Source organism: Rhinolophus hipposideros (genome assembly GCF_964194185.1).
Source record: "Rhinolophus hipposideros genome assembly, chromosome: X".
NCBI classification, from domain to species: domain Eukaryota; kingdom Metazoa; phylum Chordata; class Mammalia; order Chiroptera; family Rhinolophidae; genus Rhinolophus; species Rhinolophus hipposideros.
This window is the reverse complement of record NC_138046.1, coordinates 110,205,136-110,223,453: the sequence shown is the minus strand read 5'-3', so window position 1 is coordinate 110,223,453 and position 18,318 is coordinate 110,205,136. Positions and strand designations below refer to the sequence as shown.

Genomic DNA, 18,318 nt, shown 5'->3' with positions numbered 1-18,318 from the left:
AACCCAGAGCTTGGGTCCTGGAAGCCGAGTGGGGAAAGGGAAGCACAGAGGAGAGTGCTGCTGGGACAGGTCAAATGAGGGTGAGCCTGGGTGACCTTGATGAACAGTTTTGGGGACGTCAGGGGCCTGATTCAAGTGGGTTTAGAGGATATGGAATAAGAATTGGAGAAAAGGAGGCGGCAAAGAAATGGGGTGAGACTTTTTAAGTGTGTGTGGGGGGAATAGCTTTGGCTGTATGCTAATGAAAATGATCCATTGGAGGGTGTAGGGGTAGAGAGGGGAGAGGTGCTGGAGCAGTAAGGAGGGGGCTTTAGTTAGGAACACAGATGATTTAGCTACAGTTAAGAGTCCATGGCTTTAGTTGCTGGTAGGTGGGTAGATGCTGTAGGCAATGGGTCTTCTGATTGTTTCTGTTTCCGGTGAAGTGAGATCACCTGAGAGCGAGGATGGGGAGGTGGTAATAGAGATTTGAGGAGAAAGGAGAATGTGGAAAACGGGGGTAAGTAGAAAAGGTCAACTGCAGGTTCAGGGTCTTGAATTCAAAGTAAAACCGTCTGGGGAGTGGGGAGGAGGGAGAGAGAGAGTGAAAGAGAGAGTGCTGCTCTCTCTTCCAACCAGATTGAGCTGCACAGGTGCTTGTGCAGAGACAAAGAGGAAAATTGCATTTAGCCAAGTTTGTGGTTAGGCCAAGCCAGTGTGATGAAATGAAGAGGGGTGGGGCAAGGGATTAGAGAGCCAGGGAATGGGAATGTAATTTTTGTTTAAGACTAGCATGTTACAGTATCCACTTTTCATTAAAACTGTTCATACTTCCATCTTTTTATTTATAAATATGCATAGAAATGTCTGAATAATATGTAAATTCTATTGATAGTTCCAGGTAGTGGGATTTTGAGCATATTTTAATTCCTTTTTATACTTAGAATACTTTTCTTAAATAATAAGCTGTATAATTTCGGCAATAAACTATATATGTATGTATCTTAAAGCAAAGTTGCAGAAACATAAAGGAATGGAAATAAAAAATTGTTTAAGTTCAGAGTGCATGGAGTAGTCAGGGGACTGCTGGGGGAGACAGAACTGAAGGCAGTTTGGTCAGAGGTCAGTTGCTAGACGGGAATTTGTATTTTACTGGCTAGGAAATGGAGGCACCGTTCTGTGCTAGAGTAAGGTGCCTGGACCTTTGTTTTGGGAAAGCTGACAGAGGGCAGCGTCTAACGGTGTTTAGTGGGATCTCTTTATGATGTTAATATACACTGCAATCCAGTAACGTATTTTTCTATCTTGGCAAAAATTGTAATGAAATTTTTCTGGAAGCTTAGAGAGGTGAGAATAACAAAACAATATCACCTATTTCATAAGGTTGTTGTGAGGAGTAAATGGTATATTTTAAGGGCTTAGCATCATGCTTGGCATGTGGTTGTGGTGGGTGAATGGTGTTATCTGTCACAACCACTGTTGTTCCTTATTGTATAGATTCCCCATGAAATGTTCTCCACATAAGCTTAGTTTTTGCTGATTTTTAAATTTTAGATCAATGTTCCTTTAACAAGCAATTTACTTGAAGTGGTGTATTTTCCCTCCTCCCCTCCAAGTAATGTTTCTTTTCCAGGAACTACTGGGTTTTCTGAAATCTTAATGGACTATATTTTTAGATACTGTAGTATCTATTAGCATTGCAAATAACCATCCCCTAATTTTCGGTCTTCAGGGGATTTTACTGAAGCTCCCTTGAAGTATTATAAAGTATGCCTATATTTTGCTATGGGTTTGCTATTGCTAATGAGATTGTTGCTAAGTCAAATTTTTCTTCAGTTTTGAAACTTAAAATGCTAGATGAGATGTAAAGATAATTATAAGGCTTGAGGAAAGTGTGATGCCATGTGTTTTTTTTTAAATAGGAAAAAAACTGGGAAGGAAATTTATTAACATAATGATGGAATCTGGTTGGTGGGACTATTTGTAATTTTTTAAAATACTAAATTTTACATAGTGAACATACATTTTTTAAAAAGTCAGAAGATAAAAGTAAAGGTCTGGATTCTAAAGACAGGCACCTCCTCACTCTGTCTCCCACCCCTCACTAGTTCACTGAGTTTGGACAGGTCACATACCATCTCAGAGCCTTTATCTGGAAAAGGTGAGAATCAAATGAAATAAAAGTACATAGAAATGCTAAGGAAATTGTGAAATGCCATGTAAATGGTAGTTGTTATTAGAAGTAGTCTTAATTTCAGGAAATTATGCTCTTCTATTTTGGAGACGCCTTATTCGAAAGCTCTAGTTCTCCATTACTACGTTAGAAGACGACACTTATACAAAAAATCATACGTACGATGACTCAGTTTTATCGAAGCCTTCTTTGTTTTTAGAAATTCATTTTTAATGGTAGCTTTAAAATCACAGTGAAATTTTGAGTACTTAACAGGACCATCAAAATATTTTTTAAACAAATCACTTATTTATATTTCATAGTTGGAATAATTTCATAGGTTGAGTTGGGGCAAATTCTAAAGGTGAATTCTCCATTGCCAAGTGACAGAATAGCTATGCTCAGCTCAGATAAGCCTGTATATTTGAAATGTGTTTCCCACACATTTATGAAAGCAAACAGAAAGTTCTTTTACTCCAAGTTACAGTTAAATACATGACATTTTGCAAGCTCCAAAGTGATTAGATTTTCCAGTCATCAAAGGTTTTATCTTACTAGTACTGACAAACTAATGTACACAAAAACAGCTAGTCTGACCTTGTTCTTTGTAAACACAAGGACATTTGATCTTCTAATACTTGTTAGAAGCAGTTTTGACAAGTCTTGCCAAAAGAGGCCAAGCTTCATCAACAATATCAACTGTCAGAGATGAGTTCTCTGAAGATACAACAAATTTACTGAGGATTCTCCTGCTAGTTTGGTGAGATCTTCATCCTTCTAATGCTCTCTCGGTTTAACATTCCAAAGCCACTTGTAAGAAAACAACATTGGTTCTGTCAGCTGAGTATGCCATAAAAATATTTAGCTTTGAGAAAGGGTAAGTATACATCGGGCCAGAAATAAGGACATAATGCTGATTCTTTCTCCCTACAAACCATTTTTATAAAGCATAGTCAAGAAACTTGAATTTAGGTAGTTAAGTGCAGAGTTCAGAGAACCTTTTTTTTTTTTTTTTTACCGCAAAGGGTTTAACCAACTGATCTCTTTGACTCTTCATGTCATTAAGCTTGTCCTGGATCAGCTCATTTTCTCTAGCTTCCCAACCTTTTAACTCACTGGTAACTACCAAAGTCCTTGCGTCCTAGTTCATATCCGCTGTTGAAGCCACCAGCCATGAACTTCTCCGACTTTCTGCATTTCCGCTTTCTCTAAACACAAAGTAGCTATGTTCTCATCTACGTTTACCTCCTTAGGTCTCAGAAAGATAGCATATTTCTCCTCCTAGTTGAGGAAAATTTCTTTATCTTTGCACCTAGCTTCATCTCCCTTTTCTTCTGACATCTTGATCCAGAAATTTCACTGTGTCTGGCTTCAGCCTTTCACTTTCTAGTATATTTTCTCCCACACATCATGCATGCATGACTATTTTTATCAGGTAAACAGAAAATGCCTTGACCTTGCAACCCATTCTAGTTACTGCCCCTTTGTTCTCCATTCTAAGTTAGACTTCTTAAAGAAATCCACACCTTCCACCGATTGCTCCCCTCACTTTAATCTGACCCCGTCGAGCCTTCACTGCACTGCTTTTCACCAGGAACACCGGGGGCTTCTGGATTACTCCAGGCAGTGCAGATGTCTCTCCCTGACTTGCGTGCATGCTGCATTAGCCGTGCACATTACTAGGGTTTCTTGGAATTTTTAAGGCCCTAGCTTCCTTCATGACTTTCCACCAACCTCTCTAGCTGTCCTTTCTCAGGTTCCTTTGTGAACTCCTTTTGTCCCTTAAACTGTGACAACTCCCAGGACTTCCTCAGTCTACTCCCGCCTCACACTACAGGGTCTCACTGTGTGATTGCAAGGCTTAGTTACCTCGGAGCTGATGACTCCCAGATCTGTCGGCCTTTAGCTTTCAGCCTGGAATATCCAGCAGCTGACTTCACATCTCAGTCATTCATTGAGTCATCGATTCATCAATATTCTGAGCATCTACCACCAGACTCTGTCTTAAAAGATTGAATAATGAAAATACAGGTTCTGCTCTATCAGTGTGGAAAGATAGTGGGGGATGAATTGTACACTAGGAGAGAAACAATCAAAGGATGCTGGGAGCACAGAGGGAGAGGGGCAGGCACCAGTTCTGAGAGCTTTTAGGGCCCTTAAAGTAATTAAACATGCAGGAAGAAAGATCCTTTTCCTCATTTCTCTTAACGTCTCTTCCCACAGTCACTCAGTTACCTAAATCAGAAATCGCATAGTTATCCTTGGCTCCTCGGTCACGTTCCGTTTTCAGTTGGGCACCAAGTCCTACCATTTCAGTCCTAGGATAGGCCTCAAGTCCAGCCCTCTTCCCTGTCTGTACTACCTCTGTCCTGATTCGAGGCCTTGCCATGTGGTGCCTGCATTATTTCCGTAGACTCACAAGTGGTATCCTTGTTTTACGTCTTGATCCCTTTGGATCTACCTTTCTTAAGGCCAGTATAGTGTAGGAAAAATGGCAGTGTTACCCTGTCACTGATCGGCTTAAAAGTGTCCCGTCACCTATAGCAGAGGTTCTCAAACCTCTGATCAGAATCCCTGGTGCAGGGAACCTTAAAATCTGTCTATATATCAGGCCCCATGCCTATAGATTTTGATTCTGTAGAACTGCTGGCACTGGGGCCAGTGTTTTTAAGTTCCCTAAGAGATTTTGACACCTGACCAGATTGAGAAGCCTCCAGCTTACCAGGATCAAGTCTGAGCTTCTCTGCCTGGTTGCACAAGGCCCTCCGTGACCAGGCTTTGCCTTAGCCGTTGGCCACATTTCCCACCATGCCCTGCGTGTTGAGTTAAAAATCATTCAGTTTTATGTGAGTCAGGCTAAAGATTATATTTATGAAAAAGACTTGAAAACAGTAACCTTTTAAGTATCCACTATTATTTGTAACGTGTTTCCTGCCTTTTTAGTGGATGATGCTGGCAAAATAGAACACGACGGTTCCTCTGGAATGACCTTGGACGCAGAGTCGGAAATCGATCCTTGTAAAGTGGATGGCACTTGCCCAGAAGTCATCAAGGTGTACATTTTTAAAGCTGACCCTGGAGAGGATGACTTAGGTAAGAGGAAACCTTCAGCATAGTATACATCCTGATAACTTTTGGGTGGTTTTGATTGAGAACATTTGAAATCTTTTGTGAAGAGGCCTTGTAAGCAAGGATTCCAATGTAGCAATAGCAAAGTATGTCAAGTGTAATAAGTAAAACAGGTAGAAATGAAGTTTTCACGTGAATTCTTGGAGCTGTCATCTTCCCTGATAGGTGGCACCGTAGACATTGTGGAGAGCGAGCCTGAGAATGATCATGGAGTTGAACTACTTGATCAGACTAGCAGTATTCGTGTGCCAAGGGAAAAGATGGTTTATATGACTGTCAATGACTCTCAGCAAGAAGATGAAGACTTAAGTAAGTAGGTGGCCTTTCTGTGGGAGACAATTTTATGTTCCTGTAGCTCTTTTTTTAAAAAAATACAGCCAGTAATTGAAGGAAACAAGTAGCGTTATTGTAGAGATGATTACGCTGCCATATTCCAGAGTAAACATCAGTGACTCGTTACGTATGCTCAGAATGCTGCTTTACAAACAAATTAGGGCGAAAACCAAGAATTGAATGATTCACTAAAATACATGGGTGCTTCCTATGTGAAAGCGCTGTTGTAGGTACAGAGCATCTGAACCTTCTTTGTACTTATCTATTTACTGCATTCAAATGAAATTGTCTTTCCCGGGATCTCGGTAAACCTGGCCACAAACGTTTATATGATTTTCTACTCAGATGTTGCTGAAATTGCTGATGAAGTTTATATGGAAGTGATTGTAGGAGAGGAAGATGCCGCCGCGGCCGCGGCCGCCGCCGCCGCACATGAACAGCAAATCGATGACAATGAAATCAAAACCTTTATGCCAATAGCATGGGCAGCAGCGTACGGTAAGTCGCATAGCAGCTCGTAGGGTTGACTTGGTTCTTGAACATGAATTCATGATTGAAAGACGGTTTTCTGTGGTCTTAGGTTTCAGAAATCTGAAATACCAGTACCTTGTAAGGGTTATTTGATTTGGACAAGAGTAGAGGAAGATTTTATAAAGTCTACTTTTTGTCTTTATTTTTAACAGGATTTTCCTTCATGTGTATATTACGTAGAAGGATGTACTGCAAGAAGTACACAGGCTTTCAAGCTGAAACTTTTCATCTTGATTATGTCTGGCCCAAGCTTTACAATTTTGGGAGACAACAAGGGAGTCCCTGGGGCAAAATGCTGACGTGTTTCTTAGATTTGGAAGCTAGGCCATTTCCTACGGTCTCACTAGAATAAATGTGGTCATGAAACCCATTACTTAGAATGGGGAATTTGTGTCATTCATGAGTATCATGTTTTACATTTTGTTGTTGTAGTTAATAAAGAATCCCTAATTCTTTATAATTTATAATACAGTATAATTTTGTTTTTTAATGCGCATTGTTAGGTAATAATTCTGATGGAATTGAAAACCGGAATGGCACTGCAAGTGCCCTCTTGCACATAGATGAGTCTGCTGGGCTCGGCAGACTGGCTAAACAAAAACCAAAGAAAAGGAGAAGACCTGATTCCAGGCAGTACCAAACAGGTGAGGGCACATGAGTCCCACAACGCAGCGTGCTTTGCGAGCTCTCAGATGAAGCTCTAGTATGTATCCACAGAGGTGTTGTGATGGCATTTCAGCTGCTAGACCACATGTAGCTTTTGTGTATTGAATTGGAAAATATAATTTTAAGAATTCAGTGATATTCATGAATGATTTCCTTGGATAAAATGGAATGGATCAAACATGGATGAAAAAATTGAAAATGATTTTTTTCCCCAAGTAAATAGATTTGAAGAATCTGATTATGTCAGCATAAAGCAGGCATAATTTACAGAGCAGCAGGACAGGGACTTCAGTTCATGTGACATATTCCTATCTATTCTCATATGCCGAGTTACATATTAAAAATTTTATAGGTATATTCAAGCTTTACTGTAAATGGACATAAATTGTTTTCTGGAATAACCAAAGCAGAAATTGTGACTATGAAACTTGATTCTCATGCATAATTTCCCACCAATTTCCAAATTGATACAGCTTCAGTCACTAGTGACAGACGTTACATATTTATTCATTTCTTTTTTTAAACCGGAGGGAGTGAGATTGATACAGTCCTACTGAATGAAGCTTCCAGACCAGGTTCCTCTTTATGATGAGGTTGCTATATCTCTTATGTTGAAAAATGGTAATAGGAATGTTAAGTAGCAAATAACCTAACTTAGCAGTGCTTGTCCAATAGTGTTCAGAACACACTTTAAATTCTTGAAGGTACCAGAACAGAACGTGGTTTGATCACTCATGCACCTTTCTTTTCCTTTCTTAGCAATAATTATTGGCCCTGATGGACATCCCTTGACTGTCTATCCTTGCATGATTTGTGGGAAAAAGTTTAAGTCAAGAGGTTTTTTGAAAAGGCACATGAAAAACCATCCTGAACACCTTACCAAGAAGAAGTACCGCTGTACTGACTGTGATTACACTACCAACAAGAAGATAAGTTTACACAACCACCTGGAGAGCCACAAGCTGACCAGCAAGGCAGACAAGGCCATCGAATGCGATGAGTGTGGGAAGCATTTCTCTCATGCTGGGGCTTTGTTTACTCACAAAATGGTGCATAAGGAAAAAGGAGCCAACAAAATGCACAAGTGTAAGTTTTGTGAATACGAGACAGCTGAACAAGGGTTATTGAATCGCCACCTTTTGGCGGTCCACAGCAAGAACTTTCCTCATATTTGCGTGGAGTGTGGTAAAGGTTTTCGTCACCCATCAGAGCTCAAAAAGCACATGCGAATCCACACTGGGGAGAAGCCGTACGAATGCCAGTACTGCGAATATAGGTCTGCAGACTCTTCTAACTTGAAAACGCATGTAAAAACTAAGCACAGTAAAGAGATGCCATTCAAGTGTGACATTTGTCTCCTGACTTTCTCAGATACCAAAGAGGTGCAGCAACATGCTCTTATCCACCAAGAAAGCAAAACACACCAGTGCTTGCATTGCGACCACAAGAGTTCGAACTCAAGTGATTTGAAACGACACATAATTTCAGTTCACACGAAGGACTACCCCCATAAGTGTGACATGTGTGATAAAGGCTTTCACAGGCCTTCAGAACTCAAGAAGCATGTGGCTGCCCACAAGGGTAAAAAAATGCACCAGTGTAGACATTGTGACTTTAAGATTGCGGATCCATTTGTTCTAAGTCGCCATATTCTCTCAGTTCATACAAAAGATCTTCCGTTTAGGTGTAAGAGATGTAGAAAGGGATTTAGGCAACAGAACGAGCTTAAAAAGCATATGAAGACACACAGTGGCAGGAAAGTGTATCAGTGTGAGTACTGTGAGTATAGCACTACCGATGCCTCAGGCTTTAAACGGCATGTGATTTCCATTCATACAAAAGACTATCCTCACCGTTGTGAGTACTGCAAGAAAGGGTTCCGAAGACCTTCAGAAAAGAACCAGCACATCATGCGACATCATAAAGAAGTTGGCCTGCCCTAACAATACTCCAGACATTTGCAGAGATGTTGGCCTTGAAGCAGAAAATTAATTTTAAAGCCAGTCTCTTTCACATAAAATACTGTATATTGATTTATGCCGTGTACAAATAGAATTATTGCCTCTAGTTGAGTTTTTTTTTTTTTTTTTACATTTTGTTCCACAGTGTGTTCTGATTTCTATTCAGTTTGTTTAATCAGTGGGGAAAAGCAGCAACAAGCAAAGTTGCTTTTAATAAAGTAATCCCTGATTCTATACTGAAGTTTTCTATCTTAGAAGTTTTATATTTATTTAAATATTTACCTTGCTTACCTTGATGGTACTCTTCTAAGATCATTTAACTTAAAGTTAACTTTAGATTGGTTACTCCGAAAGTAATCACGTTGACTCATTTTTTCCCCCCTATATTTTTCTCACAATAAAATTGTCAGAGACATCTACTAACATAAAATGGGAGATTTTATCGCCAGGTCTAATTATACTAACACGGCTGTCATTTACTTGTCTTGCTTAATCTTTTCAGACTACGTGACAATGAAAGTTTCCACTTGCGCTTTTGCATCCCTGGCATTGCTGAGTAAAGAACAGTGGCTGGGTTTGTGTTTACTTTTCATTTTGTTTAGCAGATGAAATATACTTTGGGGGGGGGGCTTTCTTTGGAGTATTTACATCTTTTGTCAGCGTAGCAAACTTTTAGTAAACTTTATTGAAAAATTTTGCTTGATCCTGTTGGATTTTGATCATTCTGTCTGTGCTGCTTTGTCTTGGAATGGTTGTGTGCTACCAATGAGACTTATTGAGGACTGCATTTTGGAATCTCCTAGAGGTAACTTGTGGCTCATAGAATCTTTTGCAACTTTATATATGTAAATGTACCCTGAATTATATATATGCACATATATATATATATAAAACATGTATCTGTGTGTATTGCTTATTTTACATATTTATACACACAACCCCAAGTTGTAGTTTAAAATCTATAATGAAAAGTATTAAATTTACAATAACATGAAAGATGCAGGGATGTATGAGAGAGCATTTTGTAAATCGTGCTCTTCAGAGAGACTACTCAGGTGAAGAATTAGAAGGAAAATAAGGACACTAGTATTTTTAAAGAGTAAAGATATTTTCTTTTAAATATCTTTGGTAATTGAAAAAATAGAAGTTAAGATGTTTCTAGATAGAATGTTTTCATACAACTTCAGCTCTACACCTTTATATTTTTCTGAAAAGTTATTGAGTATCCAAATGTACCTCCCTCAGTTCTCTCTGAGAAGCCCATGAGGGAACTAACTCGGTGTCACCAAACGAGGGGGACTACGGAAGCTACCGCTCCATGTACCAGAGATTGGGTGCTAATTATGATTTACACTTGGCAAGTTCAGCCTGCTTTGTTATTTGTTAGTTACAGTTAGCAAACTTGAAAAAACTTAACACTCAAGTTGGCATTGATGATTAGAAGATAAAGGTATGTTTTCAGTGCATGAGGAAAATCTTAGGCCTTATCTGGAACATCACCAAGTCTTTCACAGTTTTGTGTTTCTTTGAGAGTTGCCATTTTTAAACAAATAATTCTGAATCAGAGTTATAAAAAATGAACTCAGTTAATTCGAATTTGGTTACGTTAAGGTAAATGTTGGAGAACAAAACATTTTTGGGCATCCTTAAGTTGGCTATCAGCACATGAGTATCTGGCACATCATGGGAGATTTAGGGCTTTTCTTCCCACTGGATAGCTGCCTTGCCACTTCATTATGGTGCTCCGTCCGCTTCGTGCTTTTAGGTTTTTACGTTTCATCTTTCTCTTGCCTTTGATATTTGTATTCAAGAGTTTATAGGGTTAGAAATCTAAATATTTGGTGTTTGGCAAGCCTCTGAAGTGCTAGATTGATTTAGCCCATGTCTAAATCAAGTACTTTGGGCTGGTATGAACTCCAACCTGAATGCCAGTCAAAACCAAGGCATGGGCCTATCCCTGTGGGAGCTCCTATGCCCTCTTGGCCTCCATTATTACGTGCTTTTTAAAAAAAGGTAACTTAAAATTGTGTGATTCATTGCCCTGCAGTACTATTCTTGAAAGCTCTGTCTGTTTTTTTGTGAGAACCTTTAAAATCTCCCTTATTTTTTATTTTTCCCAGAGATAATTAAGAACACATAAATGAAAGTAAAAATTTATTAATTTTAAAACATTCTGTAAAATTTGAAAGTATAAATAATTGGTCATTTAACTATATTTTTTTAAATAAACTGAAAGATAAAGAACACAACATTTTACACACTTTATATTTCTCTTACATAGTCTGGAATCATACACAGTTCTTTTGTTTTTAAAGCACAATATTGAAACCTTTAAAAGGTATTTAAGGGTTCGGTCAAGTGAATATGATAAAATGTATTTGTCTGTATAAAGAGAAAATTAAATTGTAGTCACTATTATATACTGACATTAGTTACAACCTAGTTTTAATTCTTAAAACAATTTTGATTAGCAAAGCTAAAAAAATGGATGTTTCAGTTAAATGTTTTAAAGAGGTACAGATTTTTACAAGGACATAATATAAGTTATTGTTCTGTAGAAATATCCTATTAAATATTGTATGTCCCTCCCTCTGTACACTTTGTAAAAAAAGTAAAATACATAAAAAGAAAATCATATAGGGATGTGTGACATTATTGTAATTGTGTACTTGAGAATAACGTGCAAAAATAAAAATCAGAATATTTTCCTGTTAATGAATGTTTAGTCTATTTGATACCAGTACTAAGTTAATGCTTTTTCTTAAGAAAATATGTACAGTTTTTGTAAACCTAATAAACATCAAAAGCAGTGGATTATTTTCATTTCCCCATTTCTTAATTCCTTTTATGCAGCAGTGGAATGCAAAATGCTTGATTGCTTTGAATTTTGTTGACCCGGATGCAAATACTGATAATATTTCAGCCCTGCTAAGTTACAAGTAATATTTCAGAGAAGTTAAGAGGTGATTGGTGAGTCCTTTGATGAGCATGTCCTTGGAATTCATTTTTTCTTTTATCTTCATAAAGGATTTATTAGCATCTCTTAATTCCCCTGAGATAAATTTCCCTTGCATAAAGTAGTTTTTGAGAGCACTTAAAGTTCATTTCAGTATCAGTCCACAGCACATTTAATCAGTGGGGGTTGTCCCCACCTCCACAGGAGAAGCCCTGCCCTAGAGTTAGCCCTTTGTGCCCAGTTTGGAGGGCTCTAGTTGACATTAACATACTAGAGAATGGTCATTGTCATAATAAAAGTCAGAAGTTAGGTCAAAGTTACCAGCAGTCCTTAAAAAAGAACGAGATAGATTTGAGGCATCTTTGATTTTTAAAGATGAGATCCTGCAGATCTTCAGCTATGTAGGAACAAGTGTTCGCCTAGTCCTTCAAACAGTGAATAATCAAAACTTGAGGTAAATGATCAAGAGGACATGGTGAGCATCTGTCCAGGCCTGTAAAGCAGACAAAAATCAGCATATTGAGAAACTGGGTTGTGATAGAATGCCTGACAGACAACACGTTACCAGTCTGATCCCAGGCATGTATCGCTCTGTTCTCTGGGAATCTTACTTAGTATTAACAATTTCCTTTGTTTCCCAGAAATTCTAGGATTCATGTAAAAAGCAGGACCAGTTCAAATCTTAAAGGGGTGCTGTTTCAGAGCAGTGGATTTCTGTGTCTGGCAGCAGCCAGGGACTTTGTTAATCATGCAAATTCTCAGCCCCAACCCAGACCCACTGGACTGGGAAATGGCTTGGGACCCAGTCAGTGATCTGGTGTCTTACTTAGCATGTCCTCCAAGTGATTCTGATGCGTGCTCAAGTTTGGGAAACACTGTTTTAGAGCACTTGAACTTCAGAGATTACTGGTGCGACATCTTGTGTGGTGGACAAGAAACACAAATGCACACACACATGAACACACTCGCGCCAGAAATAAGTAGTTGAAGGTGAAATGGGGCTCAGATAAATTGTACCTTGGGTTTAACCCTTTTAAAGTGTGAGCCTGCCAGTCAATGAGTAAAGGTAAATAGAACTCAGAGGTAGGGCACGTAAAACAGAAGAGCTGAAAAGTGTATGTAATTAATTGGCCCAACGTTAAGTAATTCATATCTGAAAAACCATTTTGCCACATTCTACGGCTGTTTTAAGGTCAAAACTAAGTTTGCCCTTTTGGATTTTGTTTTACCTTTTGTGTATATATTGCCTGCCTTTTTCATAAAATAATTCTTGGATTTGTTATATGTTGTTCCTGTTATTTTTGACATCTTTGCTATTGTTGTAAATAAATTCCTATTTTAAGTTACCCTAGTGGAGTGTTGGCTGTAGACACACACACACACACACACACACACAAACACTCAGAGATGAGGAAACAAATGACACAGTTAAATTCCCAACACTGTATAAGACGGAACTTCTTAGTCTGTTAAGTTTGAGGTAAAATTCCAGAATGATTTTCCTTTACTTGGTTTTTCCTATTCGCTTGGTCTCTTGTGTTACTGGTATCGGTGAACACAGGATTTGGCATTGTAGTGACCTGCTGATGTTGTAAAGCCACTAGGGAACTTGGCTGCAGAAAGCCTACTTAGGAATTATAGATGGCATTTGTTTATTCATGATGTGATTTATCACAGAAATAGCTAAACTCATTGATGAAAATAGAATAGTTAACTAGACCATACTGTTTTGCTTTCCAACAGAGGCCAGTTTCTGCTTTTCCTTCATGCTTGTGTTTAGCTTGAAAAGCAGAACCCATTTTCTTTTGCCTGAGCTTTGAAATAAGGGGAAGCATTGCAGAGCCATCTGTTGTGGTTTTGGAGGTTCTAATTATACCTGTCCTCTCTGGGTTCTAACCACATTGAAAATAGACACAAGAAACCACAAACTGAGTGTGACTTCATCTAGTAAAGCTGGACTGGGAGACCCAGAGGCCGAATTTGTTTCCCCCCAGTCTAGGCCTTGACTGATGCAGCCAGTCCCTGGAAGGTGTGGGGCCCACCTTACCCCGCGTGAGCTGTAGAGAGACTGCTTGCTGTCCCACCAGGAGCGAGTGAGAGAATGGCTGCAGCAGCCTCCCCAGCCCTCCCAGGCTGGGACTCGGGAAGTTGAAGAGGAGTTTCCGTTATGCCATCCTCATAAAACAATAAGGGTTAGTCCAATTCTGAGTGGCCCTCTGGCGTTAGCCCACTAGTAAAGTGAGATTTTCACCTTTAGTCTTGTGTATACATGTTCATTTCCCCCTGTTGACTTTTACTGTCCCATCTTGTGGTTGTGACAGAATTTTGAAGGTTAATTTCCTGTTTCTCCCAGGGCAGTATGCTTTAATTTTTGTTCAAAAACAGTTTTTTTTAAAGGGCAAATTAACTTTGCAAAGATGGAAACCTTGTGGATTATTTTTATTGCATGTTTTCATACCAAAGTTTGGAAAAATGATCACCCACAATGTGACTTGCTTTATTAAAGGGGTTGTTCATCTTTGTTCTTTTCCAATCTTAGTCCATACACATAAATCTTTTAACTGTCTTGTAACCACAACATTGATTCTATGTTCAGCAATTTTCTTTCCAAACATCAAGTATTTCCATATCTGTTGGTTGCCTTAAAATTTTTCTGCACATTTTTTTTGGAGAGAATATGCACAATTCAGAATGGTACAAAGAAGAAAGTAAAATGCCTTCCCGCCTCAATCCCGCCAGCCGGAACATTATCCTTTTAAAAATGTCTTTACTGAGCTTTAACTTTGTTCAATTTTTCAATTACGAAATACATGTAACAAATGTTGGAACAACACAAATTAAGTATAAAGACAATGATTTTGCCTCCATACTTCCTCCAAGCTGATTATACTGAAGTAATCATAGTTAACAGACTACGCCTTCCCTCCATGCTCATACAAAACTACAAAGAAAGATATGGAAATAGCAAGAGGAAGCTTGGGGGCATTTGCAATTTTTTTACTAAAATGAGATTACGCATCTTTGGAAGTCACTTATTTCGTATCCAGCCCTCTGTGACAGTAGACCAAGTTCTATCTCATTCTCTTTAATAGCTGAATAACTTTCCAGAGATGGCCCACCGTTATTTAGTCAACTATTCCCCTTTTGATGGACATTTAGATTGTTTGCAGTTTTTTTGCCACTGCAAGAACGCTAGAATAACTATCCTTGTGCATATAATCCTTACACATTTGTGCTTCGATTTCTGTAGGATAGATTCCCCCAAGACGTGATTGCCAAGTGAAAGGATATGTGCTATTTCAAAAATTACTAGATATTAGCAAATTATTTTTTGTTAGAATGTAAATTCCCGGAGTGCAAAGATTTTTGTCTGTTTTGTTCATTGCTGTTCACCTAGAACAACACGGTATGTAGCAGTTGCTAAAGAAATATTTGTTGCATATGGAAGTTTTCAGGCTTGTAGCAATTTACACTCCCACAGAAATATATGGGAGGGACCATTATCCTCGGTCTTACAAACAGTGGATGTTAGAGCAGTACCACAGGTAAGAAAACCTCTCTCTCTCCATGCCATCATGGTTTTAATCTGTTTTGACCTGTCTCCTAGTGGAGTTAAGTAATACTTTCATATGTCTAATAGTCCTTTGAATTTTCTCTTTGGTAAATCACCCGTTCAAATCGCATGCTCCATTTTCTATTTAGAGTCTTTTGTATATTTGGCCAATTAGCTTTCTAATATGTTGCTGCACATTTTTCTAGTCCATGTTATCTTGTTTTTGTTTATGTTGCCTTTTGATATACACAAATCTTAAAAATTTGTGTAATCAAATATGTTTCCTTCTTTCCCTTTATGATTCCTGGGGTTTCTTGTCCTACTTAAAAAGGTCTTTTCTACCCCAAGCTTCTACAAAAATATGCCTCGATTTTCTTCTGATATTTGTATTGTTTTAATTTTGTTTGGATTTTTAAAAAATTTTATTGGGGAATATTGGGGAACAGTGTGTTTCTCAGGGGCCCATCAGCTCCAAGTCGTTGTCCTTCAATCTAGTTGTGGAGGGAGCAGCTCAGCTCCAAGTCCAGTCGCCATTCGGGGCAACCTTGTTGTTGAGAACTCGTCCTCTAACCATCTGAGCCATCCGGCCACCCCTCTGGCAGCTCAGCGGCAGCTCGTTGCCTTCAATCTAGTTGTGGAGGGCGCAGCTCACTGGCCCATGTGGGAATTGAACCGGCAACACTGTTGTTCAGAGCTTGCGCTCTAACCAACTGAGCCATCCGGCCACCCCTGGATTTTTATACAATTAAAATTATTTTGGTATATATTGTTTGGTAGGAGGTCTAGTTTCTCTTTTCTTTTGGAGAACCAATTATTACAGTACCGTTTATTGAACAAGTCATCCTGGACCCCCATGAACGGAAATGACTTTTTTTTATTGTTAAGTTCATATATAACTTTGGATTTATTTCTGAAGTCTATTCTGTTTTACTGATCTATTTGTTATTCTTGTGCAGATATATTGTTTTACTCACAGTGCTCTGTGGTGAACTCTTATATCTAAGAGGCAAGTCGTATCCTTTTCCGTAGTTTTCTTGACATCTATTCTTCCATAGGAACATTAAGATCATTTTACCCAGTTTCCCTTAGAAGACCATTGAGATTTTTTATTCATATTGCATGAATTTTTAATATTGTTGAGCCTGACATTTTTATCATATTGTCTTCATATCCATCCATGTTTCTCCATTTACTCATATTCTTGTTTTACATCTTTTAATAAAATGTCATAACTTTATATATAGATCTTATACTTTTCATAAGTCCATTATAATTTTTAGCCACCTAGATACTGCTAGGTTGTAGAGAAATCTATTGGATTTTTATGTTTACCACATAACCTAGCTACTTTTCCACGTTATCTTCGCAGTTCAAATTGTGCTTTAGTAGTCTTTTGAACTTCTATGTGTGCAGTCATATGGCAAAAAGATGTCAATGATTTCCTTTTTATGTTAGCCAGAACTTCTAAAACAATGCTGAATAATATACATTATAGCAGGCATTTCTATGTTATGCCTGCTTTTAATGGCAATACTTTACTAATTAACCACTTAGTATAATGTTGCTTTTATAAAATAGTATTTACCAATGTTAGTTTCCTTCCATTATTATTTTACTTAGCGATTTTATTAGAAATGACTAATTAATATTATCAAATGTCTTTTATCACCTATTGATATAAATACTTGATTTACTTTTTTATTTGTTGATAAATAATAAAGTATAACAAAATTTTTTTTTTTAAAAAAGTATGATAAATAATAAAGTATATTGAATTACAGTGATGGATTTTCTAAAGTTAAACCACATTCACATTTCCAGGATAGAAGTACCTTACTTAGGCAATTGATAGAAGTACCTTACTTAGGCTGTTGAATAATTACTTGATTTGATGATTTGCTTTTTTATTTGATAAATAATAAAGTATAATAATAAATAAATAAATAAATAAATAAAAATAATGTAAATTTTTTTAAAAATTAAAAATAATTAAAATAATAAATAAAATAATAATAAAATAATAAAAAATAAAGTATGATAAATAAATAATAAAGTATATTGAATTACAGTGATGGATTTTCTAAAGTTAAACAACATTCACATTTCCAGGATAGAAGTACCCTACTTAGGCAGTTTTTATTGTTCTTTCAATATACTGAGGCTTAAGTTGATTAGTATTTTATTGAGAATTTTTGTATCTATGTTTATAATTCTGGTGTTTTCTTGTTTTGTACTGCTATGATCAGGTTTGAATATTGATGTAATGCTGGCTCCATAAAATAAACTTGGAGAGTTTCCTCTAATTCGGAATGGTTTAAAAACCAGAGAGAGGCAATGTCTGATTTTTAAGGATTAGACAGAACCCAGTTGTGATAGCATTTGGGTCTGATGCCTCTTTAGAAATGGTAGGTCTTTACTTTTCTGATCTCTTCTACATTAATTGGTCCATCAACTTTTCTTCTTAAAGAAATTTTGGTGTCTATGTTTCCCTTGGAAATCATCCATTTTCTCTAGATCAGTCCACCTCATATATTAATGTGCATACAAATCACCTGCGGGATGCTGTAAAAGTGCTCATTCTGATTCAGTGGGTCTGGGATGGGGCCCGCGGTTCGGCATTTCCAGCAAACATTCGGGAGATGCTCATGCTACTAGTCTAGTCCATGGACCGCACAGCCCAAACCCTATAAGAATTCAGTGGTTCTCAATTGTGGTTGAACATTAGAATCACATGGGGCAGCTTTGAACATGCCAGTGCCCAGACCACACCCCAGACCAGTTAAATTTGAATTTCTGGGAGTAGGGCTCAGGCAACAGTCATCTTCCAAGCTCCTCAGGTGATTACAATGTGTAGCCAAGGTTGAGAACCACTCTTCTAGATTTTCAATTTATTACCATAAAGATGCACACAATATTCTCTTATAATTATTTTATTCTTTTGTATATCTGGTTATATCTCCTTTCTTATCCTGAAAGTTTTAATTTTATTTCTCATTTTTCTTTAAAAAGGCTTTCAGAGTTATAGCTATTTCACAGA

At 37.7% G+C, this 18,318-nt stretch overlaps 1 protein-coding gene across 5 annotated transcripts in view; it reads left to right on the top strand.

The window, feature by feature from the left end:
• ZFX (zinc finger protein X-linked) overlaps window positions 1–13,067 on the top strand; it is a 44,424-nt gene extending 31,357 nt beyond the window's left edge. For 3 of the 5 annotated variants that reach the window (XM_081043804.1, XM_081043803.1, XM_081043805.1), the window contains exons 4-8: window positions 5,096–5,245; window positions 5,447–5,590; window positions 5,960–6,112; window positions 6,649–6,789; window positions 7,571–13,067. In XM_081043804.1, coding sequence (XP_080899930.1) covers window positions 5,096–5,245; window positions 5,447–5,590; window positions 5,960–6,112; window positions 6,649–6,789; window positions 7,571–8,754 — 1,772 coding nt within the window. In that variant the 3' untranslated portion in view covers window positions 8,755–13,067. The remainder of the gene's footprint in view (window positions 1–5,095; window positions 5,246–5,446; window positions 5,591–5,959; window positions 6,113–6,648; window positions 6,790–7,570) is intronic. The other 2 variants (XM_081043807.1, XM_081043806.1) reach the window with 1 other exon arrangement.
• Window positions 13,068–18,318: the final 5,251 nt, after the last annotated feature.